Source organism: Peromyscus maniculatus, chromosome 14 (assembly GCF_049852395.1).
Source record: "Peromyscus maniculatus bairdii isolate BWxNUB_F1_BW_parent chromosome 14, HU_Pman_BW_mat_3.1, whole genome shotgun sequence".
NCBI lineage: Eukaryota > Metazoa > Chordata > Mammalia > Rodentia > Cricetidae > Peromyscus > Peromyscus maniculatus.
The window spans coordinates 20,348,172-20,366,422 of NC_134865.1; the positions used below are offsets into that span (position 1 = coordinate 20,348,172).

At 38.9% G+C, this 18,251-nt stretch overlaps 1 protein-coding gene across 3 annotated transcripts in view; it reads left to right on the forward strand.

Moving 5' to 3' along the window:
• The window catches only part of Prkd1 (protein kinase D1), a 327,884-nt gene extending 309,847 nt beyond the window's left edge, over nt 1–18,037 (forward strand). For all 3 annotated transcript variants that reach the window (XM_006975259.4, XM_015994159.3, XM_006975260.4), the window contains 2 exons: nt 16,117–16,202; nt 17,043–18,037. In XM_006975259.4, the coding sequence (XP_006975321.2) occupies nt 16,117–16,202; nt 17,043–17,261 (305 nt within the window). In that variant the 3' untranslated portion in view covers nt 17,262–18,037. The remainder of the gene's footprint in view (nt 1–16,116; nt 16,203–17,042) is intronic.
• Nucleotides 18,038–18,251: the final 214 nt, after the last annotated feature.

The window sequence follows — 18,251 nt, forward strand, 5'->3', positions numbered from 1 at the left end:
GCTAGCTCACACTTCAGTAGAATCTGCCAAGGAGCTAAGCACTCAATATTCCTACCATGCATGAATTCATACATCAGCCCCTAACCTTGAAGTAGAAACTATTATTGATTCTAATTTAAAGGTGCAGGCACACAAACATAGAGTTAAGTAACCTGTGTGAATGTTGGCAGTTTCAAATCTCAACAGCTGTCTGAGGCTAGATGTTTCTACCCACAACACTTCCAACCTCTTGGTAATCCTTTTCATGGATGACTTATCCTGCTGTATTCACTTTCACTTTGTTTTCACTATTTTACCAGAGAAGCAACACAATATTTAATCATCCCTAAAAGTACCAGGAAATAACATCATAGTACAATGAAGACCTGAGCTGACAGTGCTGTGTGTACAATCATGATCACTTCAGTCAAGTTACCTATTCCCTTAGATCTTTGTTTTCTATCCGGAATGCAGTGATAGAAATTGCTGCCTGGGATATTGTAGGAGATGAGATTGCACTACAAATGCAGTGACTGGTAGAATTGTATTAGTTTAAATACTTTTATCATGTTGTGTTTTCAATCCTCTTTCCAGACTCTCTTCTTTATCCTCTGTCTGTCTTCCATCTATCACATATGCATGTTTGAGGTTTGTACGTGTATTTAACTATAGTCATCTGTAATAGCACCACTAAATATATTCTTGAGGCCATAGCTGAAGTGAAATAACATGAAGTTAAATGTTACTGAGGCTGGGGAGATGCCCCAATGGATAAAGCCCTTGTCATGCAAATGTGAGAACTGGAGTTATTCTTAGTGGCCCTTCTGTAATCCCAGAACTCTGAAGGCAGAAATAGGGTCTCCCAAACAAGCTGGCCAACTAGACTGTCCATATTAGTGAGTTCTTGGCCCAGTTGAGAGCCCCTGAATCCATGAATAAGGCAGAGTGTATTTATCAATATACACACAACAGCGCATGTGTACAAAGGAGACTTCTTAAAGTGAATCATGATGATAAACAATTGTACAGAGGAGTTATCTCCCAACAGGAAGAGTGTTCACCATGTTAGCTCATTCTAAAGCATGCTATGTGGTGCTGTGTTTCATCTCGTCACATTTCTTAGCTAGATAGTCATTGTCATTACCTATTGTGTCCATCACTACTAACGGCAATGGCAATTAGACGTGGTCTCACTATCACCTCCAGCTTTAGTTCAGTCCAGCTTATGGTGAGGGCTAAGCATATCTACCCTGTTACTTTATGTCCTGTTTTGGAGGGACCAGTACTCGTGAACTATCTTTCAATGATCACTTGATTTGATAAATGTATTTCTCATATGGAAAGGGAAGTTTACTGTCACTTAAATAACTTTTGATGTCCAGGTGAAGCTACAGACAGTTGTGTGTCTCTCCTTTCATTGCATTCTTAAAATTTCCCAACAGAGAAGACACAGACTTCTCTGTGCTTGTCACATCTGGTACATCATCGGAATGATCCCTATTACTACTAAGACTGTCAGAAAACTGTGAGAGTCAGCCCATAACTCAAGAGATAGTACTTTGGTTGTTAAACTTTAAAAAAGAAATGGGAAATAGGAAAACACAAATAGTCAAAACAGGAATGTTTTTAAGACAGGAGAGTCTAATGGTTTCGCCAATGAATTTCTCCGATAATTAATCATTTGTAAGCCTTTCATGGTCTTGTTCTAGGTGGTCTGTAGACTTTCAACTTTGGCATGGGAACAGTGAGTGGAGCTAGATTAAAATGAGGATGTCTCTTATCTCCTCCGTTCATTGCCCTCTGCTTGAAATGTAAGAAGTTCAAAATTAAACTCTCAAAACTTCACCTCTACCAAGGCTGCAGGAAAAAGTAATGAGGTGCTCTGAACGATCAAAGTACATAACACACACACACACATGCTGATGCTGTAACAAAGGCCATTACATTATGCAAAAAACAGAACTAAAGGGAGTTGTTTTGTAGTAATAAGCAGATAAAGGATTCCAAGATAAAAATAAAAGGAGTCAATATTTCATGGTTTCATTTAAGAACAAAGCTGCCGCTGTACAGTTGACATCACCAGAAATAGCTGGCAAATGGAACTCCTCTGAAATGCTGAATGGACTTCCTGATGTTCAAATGAAGAAAAGTTACAACATCCATCTGTTGTTCCTAGGATCTTTTCAAAGCCACATATTTTAGGTCAGGTATTTACCATGTTCAGAATATCATGTATATTTTAATCCATATCAGCTTTCAAAGACTATGAATAGAAAAGAAAGCACCAGGGTAGGGTGTTTCTTCAAAAGGAAAAATACATAAAGTCTAGGGCAACACAAAAAGATGTGCAGGGAAGTGAAGCTGACACATGGGACATGATTTTAAGCAGTTTGGGAGATGTGGAGAAAAGGAGTCACCATCACCATAGCTTATGTTATCCTTGCTGTGAGCACCCATGTAGAGACCTGGGGCTGTGAGCAGCAGTCTAGTTGGGCAGTGGGTTATTACCCTGAGTTTATCAACTAACAATAAATGTATATAAATTATCCAATGTTGATATTCATCTATGACTGTAGATAACCTTTAAACTAAGCATGCCTTAGTTATAATTATGCAAAGAATATGAATAATGGAACTTCTGTGACACTGAGACTAGGTGACAGGAGGTGCCTGAGACCCAACTTCAGAGTCCTATGAGATCCTGCCTCTACACATGTGTGCAATGATGTGCATGGGTGTGCCATTTAATATACAGTGTAATCAAGGATGAAGACTAGGGCCGGTGACACTGCTCAGGGGTAAAGGCACTTACCACCAAACCAGTCAAACAGAACTCAGTCACCAGGACCACACGGAAGAGAGAAAGGAGTTCTATCAGTTGTCCTCAGACCTTCACATATGCTCTGTGGTACCTGCCCACACACACACACACACACACACACACACACACACACACACACACACACTGTCATACACTCACGTGTGCTCACACACTAAACAAATGTAATAAAAAGAGAATTCAGAATAAGTGTTTTATGTGATGTCAATATACTTATATATTATATAATATATCTGTGTGTATTAGTATTTGCCTGCCCCATATTTAGTGCCAGACATGTTCTAAATTACAAAAATGGCCAGTACAAGTAACTGAACATGTAAATTAATTGGGAGGAAAACCATCATGTCAATAAAGCTGAGATGATATGAGCCTTTTGTGTGGATGCCTTCCCTGAGACAGGGTTAAGCAGGTAGCTCCTGGTGGCTTTAGTACCCAATGTGCACCCTAGTCTTGAACTCTCAGCAATCCTCCTGCATCGACTTCCTGAGTTTGAGATTATTGGCACCTGCCACCAGATACAGCTGACTCATCACCTTTAATGGAGGGGATCACATTTGTAAAACAGGTTGTTCTGGAAATACCTGTGGTAGAGAATCAGGTTCACTTGAATTAATAAGCATACAGACTAGTACTTTATAAAATATAATAAAAATGTAACAACAGTATAAAATATCTCTAACAGTTTCTGAAGACTCAGTCTGCTCTTCTGAACTTATCTCATGGACCAGAGTATAAATAGCACTGGCTTAGAGTCAGAGAATCATGAATACAGTTAAGGTTTGGGGGACTGGAAAGATGGCTTAGCACTGAAGAGCACTAGCTGGTCTTGCAAAGAGCCTGGGTTCGGTTCCCAAAACCCATGTAGTAACTCACTAAGCTATGCAATTCAGCTTCCAGCGATTCTGATGCATCCTTCTGGCCTCGAGGCACTAGGCACACATATGATGCTCATACATATTTGCCTGCAAAACACTAATACACATAAAATAATAAATAAGTAAATCTTTAAAAATAGTAGCAATGCTTTTGATTATCAACTTTCCTTAAGGACCTCAATCTTTTCATAGGTGTGTGTGATGACTTTTAAAAATAAATCAAAGCCCAAAGTAAGCAAACAAAATAAGGGTTGGGAGGCCAGGAGGTGGTCCTGTATACCTTTAATCCCAGCACTTGGGAAGCAGAGGCAAGCAGATTTCTATGAGTTTGAGGCCAGCCTAGTCTACAGAGCTAGTTCCAGGACAGCTGGGGCTATACAAAGAAACCCTGTCTCAAAAAACAAAACTAAAACAAAAAATAAGGATTGAGAAAAAAATTGAGGACTGTATTTTTTTGGGGGGAGAATATAAATATAATTCTGCCACAAATGGTCTAAAAGTTATCAAAAATTTTAAATAAACTACATGTAATATTTGAATACAAATATCATTCACTACTCAGCTTTCAGGTTCCATTTTCTTCTCTGTAACACCCATCATGACAATGTGACTAGGCAGATGAGACAGAAGCTACCCTGAATCCAAGTCGGCCATGTCCACACAAAGGAAAATTTCCAAATATGAATGTCACTGGAATTCTCTTTTCCCATACCCCTTCATTTGCACAGAATCATAGCATGGGTTATGTGGTTCGTTTACATGTATGGACTTGATTTTACAGCTTTTGCTTTCACCAGAGTTATTCTTAGAAGGAGAAAACTGATCCAGATAACCACACACAGAGGCTTGCAAGGCTGGTAAAGGGAGACATAATTTGCTTCAGTGTGAGTTGCCTCATTAAGTGAATGAGGACATCCCTGCAGTGATGAATTTGAAAGCGTTTGTTAGAGTAACAGTACATTGCCATCATCAAGTTGATGTGTTCAATTAGAGATGTGCATTAAATTTGAGGGAGGTTGGTAATGGGCAGTGAAGAAATTACTTTTTTTTTTCCTTCTGAGTTTTGATATTCCTTTATATACCATTAAGGAGGCAAGCAGGCAGTAATCAACACAGAGGCAGCCTGGGAAATTGTCTCACAAGGAGCCCCTGACCCCTGCAGACAGAAGATCATTTTCTGTGTTCACAGGTGAAGTATGAAGGAGCACCTATTCCCAGGCCACCTGCAGTGTTATTGCTGCTCAGATCCGGAGTCACATGACTACTTGGTATTATCAAGAATTCTGATCAAAGAGGAAGGCTTGACATACCACATACATACATATGAGAAGGAATATGGAAATACCCTCACACTGGTCTCCAACCTTGTCATTAGTGCAACATTAATTAATTATCAAATTGTGATGATTTGATGACAAGAGGCTTCTTCCACTAGTGAGCCGTAACAGCATCAACAGTAATATTTATGCCTCATTTTTCCTCTGATACGCATGGCTCTAATTTATCCTCTGAGTTGAGCTCACTTCTTAGCTGTATGGTATTTATTATATGGTACCCCATAGTAGCTAGTAACTGTAAGATACCGCTAAATGTATCCAGACATTCACATTTTATTTTAAAGTAGTTTTTGCCATTCCAGCTTGATAGGTTCAAATAAAATTGGCTGTAAGTGTGTTTTTCCCCAGAAATTGGAAAATACAGCCAGTACAAATACAAAGAAAAGCTAAATAAAAGCCAAGCACCATCACCACATGGTATGTTTTCAAAACCCGTCAGTGTTCCAGAATGCTAAGCACTTTAGAAGTAGTGCTCTGCCATGAAACGGAACCAGCTGTAGGTCCTCGTTTCACAACACATTGTTCAAAACAAAAAAAGTAAGCTCGATGAATGTAAGCTTTGGTTAGACAAGACCCAGAAATCCACTGGTCTGAGAAACAAAAGAACGGCAATTGTCATCTTAATAATTAAACTGTGTTGTAACAGTTTACGAGGCTTGCAGATCCAGTGAGCCTGCTGAATATTAATGAATAGATTGATTTGTCAACATATTAACACCACTGTCAGACATAACAGCACACAGGAGAGGTGCTGGGACCAGCCAGAGAACTGCTTCAGAATGCTGACCGGGTGCCAGGATTGCAGTCATGATTGATAAAGTGAAGTGAATTATGTGGGTCAGAACCTCCATGGTGGGAGGTTAACATTTTAAATGATTTCAATTTAAAATTCTGGAACTATGTTTAATTTTTAGAAGAGCCTTTCTTTGTTTTCATTAAAAGGGGATTTGACAATCGTGAGCCTGTGGTATATGATGATTTAAAAAAAGTCCACCAGTTAAGTGAGTTTTATGTTTTTATGTATATAAATATTTCCTATCCAGTGAGATAATATGGGAAAGCCTGTCCCCCCAAGAAAGAATTTATTTTGTAGGAAGGCAAGTTCAATATGACTAGCATGATTTTCTCTGATAAATGGCAATTTATGAAAATGGTTGAAACTTTTATCAGGATAGTTGATATTACAAATCTTCAAAGTTGGTTGTTTATTTGTCCCCCAATATTAAAGTAGATGTATAGTACTTGAATTAAAATAGAAATATTTGCTCCTGAAGTTATAACATAGTTCAACTGAAATATGACTTTTCATGTATGAATAAAGGGTCAAGAGTGGATAAATATTTATGTTTGCTTCCATCTACAATAACAAAAGGGAATATTTCAAAATACAGGGTATAAACAAATTAAGTAATAATTGAAGAAAAATAAAATTTTTTTATCTAGCATTTTATTGCCTTAGATTATACCAATCCACTGAGGAATTATGCAGAATATTCTCAGTTTTCTCCAGTTATAGAAAATATGTGGGATTAGAAGGACTTGAGTTCTTCTTAGAGACTAATGCAATGACCTGAAGCATCTCCGTGTTTCAGCACACCAGTGGGACAATTCCAATCATCACCCCTTTTCCAAATGGAGGCTCATCAGCCCTCATGCATGCCTCGGTCTCTCTTTTGGTGATTCTGATCCAAGAACAATCTTCTGCATTTATGATAATCTTAAACAAAATCTCAGAACAGATCTAACTTTGGGTTCAATGGCTCTAGTTAAGTATAACGTATTACCAGCATAGTGGCACATTCCTGTTATCTTGGCACTTAAGAGCCAGAGGACCAGATACTGAAAGCCAACCTGGGCTGTGTAATAGAGATGATGATAATGATGATGATTGTTGGTGATAGTGTGAAGCCAGCATTTTAAAGACATTTATCATGATACAACATTTGATTTGGGGACAATAAGTAGAATCATAATGAGTTGCTGTGGATTTTAAGGCTTTAATTCATTCTTGTACGTGTTGTTGATAACCCATATTTCCCAATTCTGCAGTTAGAAGTTAGTGGGTAGAGGACTGAGGGATTTGAATAGAAGACCTAGTTCCATATGCCTGTGAAATGTGTTCTTACTAGGACCACCCATTGCTCCAGCCTGCAGCCATTGCATAATCCACCTTGTTCACTATTACTATCAGCATTTTCTGCACAGAAGTTAACCTGGAAGCCCTCCTAAGGCTTGATCCTAAAGTACTGAAGAAGCTATGCTTGAGAATAGGTTATTTCTTAATGTTTCTCTTTATTTATATCCATTTATTCAGTGGTCCATGGGACCATAGTAACCCAGCTATTAACCACTTTCAATGCTCTTGCCTTCAACCTCTTAGAACACAAAATCTGTTCTAAAAGCCAGCAGTCTAGTATTGGCAGGGATCCATGAGTAGATACACAGCATCACCCGCCACCCAGTCCTGTAAAACCAGGATCCTCTAATTAAAATCCTCAAAGCTCTATTGAAATGTATGTGAAAGTCTACAAAGCAGTTTAGCAGCCAAGTTCAAGCCCTCAAGGTAGTAGATATGCCCAAGGCAGTTCTAAAACTCCCAGTACCTACCTAGAGGCTCCTTGTGTAAATATTTTTTACCTTTCTCTAGTTTCATGTTTAGAAATATAACTCTCTTAAAGGATTTTAGTGAGCAGAGAAAATAGAGAATAAGCTATGACAGAAATACATTTGTGTTGCTATCTTAAATTCTGAGTCAGTCAGGCATGAGTTTGATAACCTCTGTATGCTTGTGTTGAAACAATTCATGGTTTCCAAGATTGTGTTGCCGATCTTCAGAAAGAAAAAAAAAATGTGATTGAATGTGAGGCCAAGAGTAACCACTGATAGCATACTTTCTACAGAGGAAAGAACTGGGAGCAGGAAAGCCATCGACTTGAGTCTCTAAAGGTCTTACACTTCATTGGATTCTGGTAATTGACACAGGAACGAGTGAGATGATGATTTCCAGTGGCCTTGTTAGCTGCTGGCAGCCTCTGGTTGCAGCCCCTGAGAGGAGCGTCCCAGTTAGTGTTGCTGGGCAACGGCATGCTGGGTTGAGAGCTGGAATGTGAAGGGTTGCAAAACGATTTTTAAAATAAACACACAAGTTCCCATCAGCGTGAAGCCAAGCAGAGAGAGAGAGAGGTAGTAAGCACTACATTTCAGCAGTCAGAGGTAGAACTGACAAGAGCTGGGGGTGTGCCACTGCTTTGAAAAAAGAGCCAGAGGGTCTCTGGAGATGGCGCCATCAAAAAACATCTCTAAACTGCTGTCTAGTCTGAAAACATCAACCTTAATAGTTTGGGTGTAGTGAAATATGAGGATAGTAAGCATAAAAATAAGAAGTGTTATGTCTGGACAACAAAAGATGAGCACTGGGATGTCATAAGTTCTTTCCCTACTGTAAATTCAGTGTTCTGTATGTCCTCAGCATTGTTCTGATTTCCTGACAGTCATCACTGGTGATCCCGTGATCCATTACATTCTTCCCAGCCTCAGTGCCCCATCACTCAGAAATATTATAATTAAAAGATACAAACCACATGGATACAATATGGATGTTAAAACTTAGAGCTGAGAAAGAGGCCTTTAAATTTCTGGTTAATGTATTGAAGGTACCAAATGGCTTTTTTAGTAGTTTTCTAATGCCTTAAAGTTCAGGTGCATCTTTTGTTTTAGAGACCCATAAAATTTAGCAAGAAAAAAATGAATATCCCATTTGTCTGACCTCAAAGGAGCTAAAATCAAATAGAGAGAATGGGAAGGGCCACCACACCCTGATCTGATAAAAGAACATGCTCAAAGATGGGGAGGATTTGATAGAAGATGTGAACTGAGGCCCTTACATGCTAGCAATGCAAAGGTGTCAGTAACAGTTTCTCTCTGGGATGCTCTCCAAGCTTTATGTACTATCAGTTTTTCCACAGCAGAGCTGGTGTAACTTGTGCACACTCTGAAAGAGTGATTATCCACATATTTGATATTTGCTTTGAAATTCAGAATGACCACAGTAAAATTTGTGCAGTTTTGAGGTTAATTTAGTACTTTGATACCAGAAGAAAATAGAATCTAAATACATTTATTTATTGAACACTTGTTTGCCTCTATAATGGAAAGCCTTTGGCTTCTTCCTATACTATTCAATTGCATCTTCCTTGTGTACCTAGCCATGATCTCCACAGAGCTTTAGCTGTCCTAATACTCTTAGAGAATCCACTCTGTTAAACGATGAGTATGTGGTAAAATTTTACTAATAGTTTAATCTCTCCTGTGGTAGAGTAGTGAGAAAAATGACTGGGCAAAAAGTTGCAAGCCAAGAAATTATAACAACAACAACAAAGGTATTAAATTTATAAATTATATTTCCTTCCCTTTTTTTTAGCTTACAGGAAAACATGAATGTATGGCTACAGACATTTTTATGAGAACCAAAGTCTTTAATCATAAAGGAGAAATGTAAAAATTGAAACTTGTATCATACAGTTGTTGACAATGTTCCCATAAGGATAGAAATTGGGGGGTGGGTACAACTCACATTGTTCAAATGTGGCTGCTTAAGAATCTCTGTGATATTTGACTTTTAATGGGACTGAACTTATGGGTAAGGAGAGAACAATAGTGCCAGGACTGACTACAAGAATAAATAGGATGGGATGGATGGGAAGTAATCACGACAGTGCAAAAGTTACTGTCATATTTATGGCCAATTAAAGTCGGTGCTGCCCAGTTTTCCCCTATTGTCTTCTAGAGCAGAAAGAAAAAGGAGAGGAGAGTGTAAAGAGTATAGGGGCCTCCCAGCTGCATTGCTTCGACTCTAGCTGAAACCCAGCGAGTCAAAATGGCATCAGCTTGTTACCCCGTATGGCTTAGGAGTCAGTACTGTGTTCCCCACCCTATGAGAGCCAGATGTTTGAAATAATTGGTTTTCTGGAAGGAAGATTAGGCTACCCACATATTCTTTTCTTTAGGTTTCCAAGTTACACTGGCATTCTGGAGCCTTAAAGAGCCCGGTGTGACCTGTGGTTTTAACACAGCTTTCCTTTTCTACCTGGGCACCAGCATGCCACTTTCCCATCCAGCATTCCACTCTTCCCTGCTCCAGGCTGTGTTCTCTTTCTCCTTCACTTCGTTTTGCAGCGGAATTCACAACCTGGCCTACTTTTGTATATGTCTCTCCCATTTTCTCTCCATACACCCTCACATTCCAAAGGCATGCCTTAAAAACACAGTTCCTTCTAGGTGAACATTCTGCCTTTTTTCACATGATATATTTTTATTATATTTTCCCTCTCCCAACTCCTACGGGCTCCTCCCCACCTCCCTACTCATCCAACTTGGTAATCTTTCTCACTTTCTTTCAACTGTAATAAAAAAAAAACCCACAGAAATAAAACTCAAATAAGACAAAAAAATGCCAAAACACAATGAAACAAAGTACCCCCCCCATGTACACACACAAATAAATAAGTAAGTAAGTAAAACAAGAACAACAAAAACTAACCAAACAAACAAAAACATGGAGTCTGTTTATGTTGACTCCTGGGCATGGGTTCTGTCCTGGAGTGTGGTTGAGATGCCCAGTAACACTATTGGAGAAAATTGATTTTCTCTTTTCCAGCAGGTATCAATTGCAAATATCTTCTTGGTTAGGGATGGAAGTTTGGGTTCACTTCCCCTTGGTGCTGGGATTTGTCTGGTGTAAACATGTGCAGGTCCTGTGCATGCTGCCACAGTCTCTTTGTGTGCATATATGTATCAGCCCTGTTGTTTATGGAAGATGCTGCTTTTTTGGAATAATCCATCATCTTTGACTCATAACCTTCCCACCTCTTCTTCCATGTAGATCTCTGATCATTGAGAAGAAGGGTTTTATAAAGACATCCCATTTAGGGTGGAGTGTTCCAAAGTCTCTCACTCCTTCCACATTGTCCAGCTGTGATTCTCTGTGTTAAGTACAGTATACTTCAAAAAATAAAACCCTTCTCTTATGAGGGTTGAATAGTGCACTGATCAATGGGTTTCAGAATATGTCATTAGTAGATATTTTATTGTTATGCTTCTTTAACAGAAAATAGTAATAGAATTTCACCTAGGGCTCATGACCTATTGAATCTCAGGTGCCTGGCCACTTTAGCAGTTTCAGGCATGGATTTTATCTCATGGAACAGGTCTTAGACCCAATTAAAAAAATATTGGTAACTACTATAACATTTGTGCCATTATTACACCAATATATCTTGCAGGCAGGTTCACTGTTGTAGGTTGCACCAAGAATCATGTTGATAATTATTTTTCTCCTCCAATATCATGCAGAGTACCTTCCAACACCACAAATGCTACTCAGTAGGAGTGAAGCTTTTAGTTGAGCTCCAGCTTGATCTCTTGACTTTGGATGACATAAGTAAGTTGTGTCTTTAGCAGGAAGGCTTTATCATCAGGTGTGGAGAGCAACCAATAGCCTTGGCAATAGCCTGTGATTTTTTTTTTTTGGCAGGAGGGGGGGCTATGGACCTCTTGGGCCAACAACTCAAGAAGATATAACCCATTGCAGATGCCAGAGGTTTTACTTGGTGGCATAAAATAACAAACTATAGCACTGTCTTCCCCTCTATATGGTGATTTCATTTACATTTCTTTCACACACACACACACACACACACACACACACACACACAAAGGAAGCTTCTAGAGTAGTGGGGTTTCATATGGCTTTTCAAAGGCCCTTTAGTATTAGTTGTCCCTTTCTGTATTCCCACCTTTATCCTGCCCTTCCATCCCCCTCCTGATTTAGTTCTCCTATTCTAGTTTTGCCTTTATCTCTTTATAATATTATACTCTATTTCCCCTTTCTTAGAGGAACTCTCTTCCCCTCAGGTCACTTATTAGCTACTCAACCTCTTGGTTATTCATTTTTAAACACACATATTTAAAACTTTTTTGCTAACATCCTTCCACAGAGATATTTGCTCATCCATGTTCGTTGCTGTTTTATTCATTATAACTAAAAAATTGGAAATCTCCTTGATGTCAATCAGCTGATGAACAGATAATGAAAATATAGTGCACATACACAATGAAATTTTAAGAGAAATGAAATTTGCAGGTAAATGAATAGAGCTTGAAACAATCATTCAGAATGAGGCAACCCACATACAAAGAGACAAATGTTTTCTTTCATATGTGGGTGTTAGCGCTCTGAATCTTTTCTCAGATTGACAACTGGAGCTATACGAAATTGGCCTCCCTCCCTCCCCAACCTCTGGGAACCGTTCTCACTAGAGTTTCCGTTTCATCTCTTCCATTCCCTTTCCTTCTCTTGCTCCTTTTCCTTTGGTGAAGTAGCCACAGCAGTTGCCTTCTGGGAACTAGAACCGGAGAAGACATGGAAGTAGCCTCATGAGCTCTCCGTAGCAGATGAGAGACAGACATTGTGAACCCTTTAAGAAGCTAACCAGGGTGGCCTATGGCTAGTGTACCTTTGGATGATCTGTGTTTGAAGTGGGAGAGATGCTGATATGTGTAAGACAGGGTACAGTCGCCTGAATTTCATAAAAGGAGAGTCAGTTCAGAAGTCATTCAACAAGAATCTTACTTTATTTCTGACAGATTCCCATAATTAATGACTAAATAAATGTTTTTTAGACAGTTAGACAACCCTGGTCCTTAGAGGAAGTGACTACAAGTATTTGTCAGAATTCTTTTACCAGGGAACAGAATTGCTATTTTCTTTTTAAGTAGGACTGCCAGATTAATAGATAGATTAGCATCAATGACAGAAAGATACGTCTTGATCACAATATGCTTTTTTGTGGGATAGAAAATGTCCTTGTCTTAGATAGGGTTTCTATTGCTGCGATGAAACACCATAACCAAAAAGCAAATTGGGGAGGAAAGGGTTGACTTTCCCTTCAGCATTGCTATTCATTACTGAAGGAAGGCAGGATAGGAACTCACAGGCAGGATCCCAAAGGCAGGAGCTAATGTAGAGGCCATGGAGGGGAGTGCCTTACTGGCTTGCTTCCTATGCTTTCTCAGCCCACCTGCTTATAGAACACAGGACCAACCACCCATAGATGGCACCATCCACCATGGGCTGGGCTCTCCCCCATTCCCATTGATCATTAAATGAGAAAATGCCTTACAGCTGGATTTCATCAAGGCATTTCCTCAACTGAGGCTCCTTCCTCTGATGACTCTAGCATGTGTCAAGTTGACATACAAAATCAGCCCATACACTCCTATTATAGTCTGTGGGGAATAATGAAGAATGAACTAGATGAGAACATCCTAGTAGGAAACGTGCTCAAGAAATAGTGAATAGCCCTAGTAGTTAGAAGTGTGGTTTAGAATGTGGCCAGAAAGTTCTGTGTTTAAAGTTCTGTGCTTTGTCCAGAAAATGTTCTGATAGTGGAAATAACACATAGCAAATGGGCTCATTCAGTGTGGAAGAGTAAATCGCTGACAAAAGGACATTGTATCACACTCAGAGTATTCTTTGAAGGCTGAACTGTGGGCTGCAGTTAGAAAGAAACACAAGAAACCCAGAAATCAATGTGCAAAGGTATGCTGGGAACACAGTGAAGAATTTAATGTTCACAATTAGAAAACAATTATAAACTTGTTAAATGTTGACATTGTCAATTAGTAATAATACATTTACAGTATGATATGGCTCTGTCTGCCATATTGTATAACAGCACAGCCTTTGAAGCCGGGTTCTCTGGTTTACAGCCTCGGCACCATTGCCTCCAAAAAAATGCCTCACTTTGACCAAGTGATGGGCTTTGGGTAAGTGCAGCATTTCCTTTTCCATTAGAATTAGAGATCGGAGCTGCATTTCATAGGACTATTATTATACTAAATAAGACATGGATGAAACATTTTTTTAAAGAAAACAGCTTTTTACTCCTAGGTCATATAAAGAAGCCTGTGTGTAAATAAAACTGGACATTAATAATAAGCAGTAGATTTATTGAAAGACATTTTGCATCATACAGTTGATGGAATGTGATTAATGAAATTGTTTTGAGAGTCCCCAAGGCAGTGATAAACAAGCGATGTCCTCAAAATCAGAAATGAATTTATTTTTCTGAGTAGCAGAAAGAAAGGCCTTAATGCTAACGGGAGAGTCTTACATTTATGGGCTTTTGTTTTACATTCTATTTCTTAAGAGCCACAAAAATACATCAGTTCGCCCACATACCCTGCTACTTTTCTCCTTGCAGCCTAAAGTGCTTTCTTTTAGAAGTACCTCATTGGTTTGCTGTGCTTATTCGGGTCACAAGGGGACTGTAGCAGGCAGGCCTGGAATCATGTGCTCCATTCAGAACAATTTTTCCATCTTCATACTTTCCATTTCCCTGTAGACACTCCAGTTTCTCCTCTGCCAGGACTTCCCTATCCATTAGGCAGTGTGGTTCACTGCTGGGGCCCATTTGGGCACAAACCAGACCTTTTGTTGAGTTACTGTACTCCCACCTACTAATTATAGAACTCAATGCAGAATGAGTGAATTAATAACGTGTATTTATACCCTGCAGTGCTTGGAGAAGTGTAATGCTGCTGCATGCTTACCGTAGCACATGAGCTCTCCCTTTGCCCCTTGTCTTCCATTTTTGCTCTGTGACTTCACAGCGGCCAGAATGGAAGGTGCACTTTACTCACCAGTGAGTAAATCTTATGAATGGATGCTTTAAAGCTCATGCCCAACACATTGTACAATGAGAAACTATACTTTCAAAAGCTCACTGGAAACACATGCTTGGACTCTGAAATTGTACTAAGTACCCTGTTTCCTCAGGTACCCCTACCACGGCAAGGTTCTTAGGCAGAGGTGGCCTTCAAATGTGTGTTGTCACATTTAATTTCCCTAATCAAAAAGTTGGTGTTGATTGTGTAGCCCTTCAGTGTAGGAAAACACTATAACTATTAGAACCAAAGGAAAACTAGATTGACAATACAATGTAGGAACTAATTTCCTTTGCTTAATAACAGAGAGGATTTGAATCTATTTGGACTGAATGTTGCAGATTTATTATTGTGGGTCCTTATGTGATATCTGTGTTTCCATGACCATACATGTTGATATGGATCAGACAATGAAGACTTCAGAACTGCCCTATTCAAATTTGGTGATTGGGGAAAACTTGGGGAGTTAATTCTTAGTCTTCAAATATTAAGGCTTTTGGTAGAAAAATCTATCTGTCAGACTTCAGGCCTAGGATAGGCTAAAGGTGAGAGAGGTAACTTTCTCAAGTACAGGTGCTTGTATTCTTTTTATACTTTGTTTTGGGGGGGGACGACAATAAAATGAAATACAGAAGTCAGAAATGGAGAATAGGAGAATGAATGAATAATGATCCTAACTCTCAGAGAGCAACACTTGTCTACTACTAAGGAATCAGTGATTGTCAATATAAATTAATTTGTTGTCATTTAAAAATGCAAAGGAAAAATTTTGAAGATAAAGTCATTTCCTATAGAATGGTTTGTTTTTAGGCCACAGGATATGATTCACGTTAAGCTACATTATTTTCCAGAATAAATGGTGTCCATGTATCTACAGGTTAACCAACCGTTTCAGTTACTCTATTTTATTTTACTTTGTATTTGTTTGAAAGCAGAGTCTCACGCTGTAACTCTGGATAGTCTTGAATTTTTATCAATCTTCCTACTTCATCCTCATGACCTACCACAGCGAGCTTACTGAAACCTGCCATTCCCTTTATATGTATCCAAATACTGGATGCATTGTATAACAAAATGAGCAATTTTGTCTTCTGAATACTAGTCTTATCATATTTAAGACATTTAAAATTATGTATATTAAATTAAAATTCATATGCTGAAAAAATGAGAGTAAACAAATTAAAATTCACATTGTGCAGTAGATTTGAAGTAATTGGTTTCAGTTTTATTATTACCACTATGCCACACTTACATCTGTATAATATAATAATATGATAGCAGATGTGCTAGAGACTCTAAGTGACTTATGTATTAATTACATACCTGTTAACTATTTTTAACAATGATTAATTTTCAGCCATTGATCTTATCAATAATTTGCTGCAAGTGAAAATGAGAAAGCGCTACAGTGTGGATAAAACCTTGAGTCACCCTTGGCTACAGGTAAAAGTCATCCATGGATTTTCTTACTTGGGTGTACTGCCAATTACTTACTAGATTTGATGTTAGCTGTAGAAATCTTTTGTCATGTTTGTACAGGTGTAATTGTCCTAACATCATTTTTTCCAAAATGCATGTGATTTTTTAGGATTTAATTACAGTTTAGTGTTTCTAAATCTCTCTCACTTTGTACCAGGAAAATTTGATAGACACACACACACATGTACACAACACATGCACAGAGTTCCCCTTCCCTGCCCCTCCCCAAAAAAACACCCCCAAGGACATTGCAGAATTCAGAAGAGCAAATTTGGAAAGCATCTGTATGCTTAATCTTCATAATTGTCCCAATAGATGCCCATCTGCCCATGCACTCTTCTCATTTGGAAACTGTATTTCGAGTCTCAGGATATTATGCATGGATATAAATACATGGCAAATGCAAAGTGTGTGGATGTGTGTTCTGTGTTCTTTCTTAAATATTTGCTACTTCCACAACTGAGTTTTAATGCTTAGGAAATGATATTCCAAAATACCAAAAGATTACTTATAGCCATTAAACTGCAAAGCAATGTCAACATTCCTAATTGCTTGACTACAAGCATTAATTATCTTCACTTGGAGCCATGGCATCCTGTAAGCAGCATGCATGCTCTAAGGTTAAGCAAATAGGATGGCCTTGGTGCTGGTGCTGCCTATGAGTGCATGGTGGATGGGGCAGCACTGTGAGAACAGGATGAAAAGGTCACCTCACAGACTGTAAGAACTGACAGCATAAGGGAAGCATGTCGGGTTGCTGTGATCTCTGTGGTGGTGATATTTTGGAATTTTTTTTTTCTTCAGGACTACCAGACCTGGTTAGATTTACGAGAGCTGGAATGCAAGATTGGAGAACGCTATATTACCCACGAAAGCGACGACTCGAGGTGGGAACAGTATGCAGGCGAGCAGGGGTTGCAGTACCCCGCTCACCTGATCAGTCTGAGCACGAGTCACAGCGACAGTCCTGAGGCTGAGGAGAGGGAGATGAAAGCCCTCAGTGAGCGTGTCAGCATCCTCTGATTCCATCCGCTCTAATCTGTCAAAACACTGTGGAATTAATAAATACATACGGTCAGGTTTAACATTTGCCTTGCAGAACTGCCATTATTTTCTGTCAGATGAGAACAAAGCTGTTAAACTGTTAGCACTGTTGATGTATCTGAGTTGCCAAGACAAATCAACAGAAGCATTTGTATTTTGTGTGACCAACTGTGTTGTATTAACAAAAGTTCCCAGAAACACTAAACTTGTTGTTGTGGATGATTTATGTTATATTTAATACATTAAACCTGTCTCCACTGTGCCTTTGCAAATCAGTGTTTTTCCTACCAGAGCCTCATTTTGGTAAGAGGCAGCACCTATCCATGATGTCATTGTGTTCGGTGAGCCCCATCGATGGTGGTGTTATAAGCAAACTCTTGAGGAGTAGATAATTTGCTGGTGTTCTGTGAACAACTCAAAATGCATGGTGTGTGTGTTTTTGGGGGCGGGGTGAAAGATGGGGAGAAGGCATCTAAAGTCCTGCAACTGAGTTACAGGAAAACAGTTTTACTCTATGGTTTCAAACCCGCTGCCTGTCTCGTGTGCCTCAGTGTATTTAAACTCCTGTAAGTGCACCTCAATATGTGGAGCTATTGCTCTAAGCCTAAATGCCTTAGAATGTAAACTGCTATACATACCAGATGCATTTCTTCCTTTATTACAATACCAGCTGTATTACAGAAAACCAGCAACTCAGCAAATGTTGGCCTTTCGTGTATTTTTTCAATAATAAGAAATAAATATTCTTCTCAAAATCAGTGTCAATCTAATCAAATTATTTTCCCTATAGTCTGCAGTCTTGTTTTCCATATAATGAAGTACAGAGGTATTTGTTCAAATAGCAGGAAACATGTGGCATGTCTAGCATTTAACCTGTGTACATCAAAGTGTATAGAAACATTTCTTTTTAATTTTATATCATTATTTACTCTTATTGTATGAATGTTTTGCCAAGCATATATGTCTATT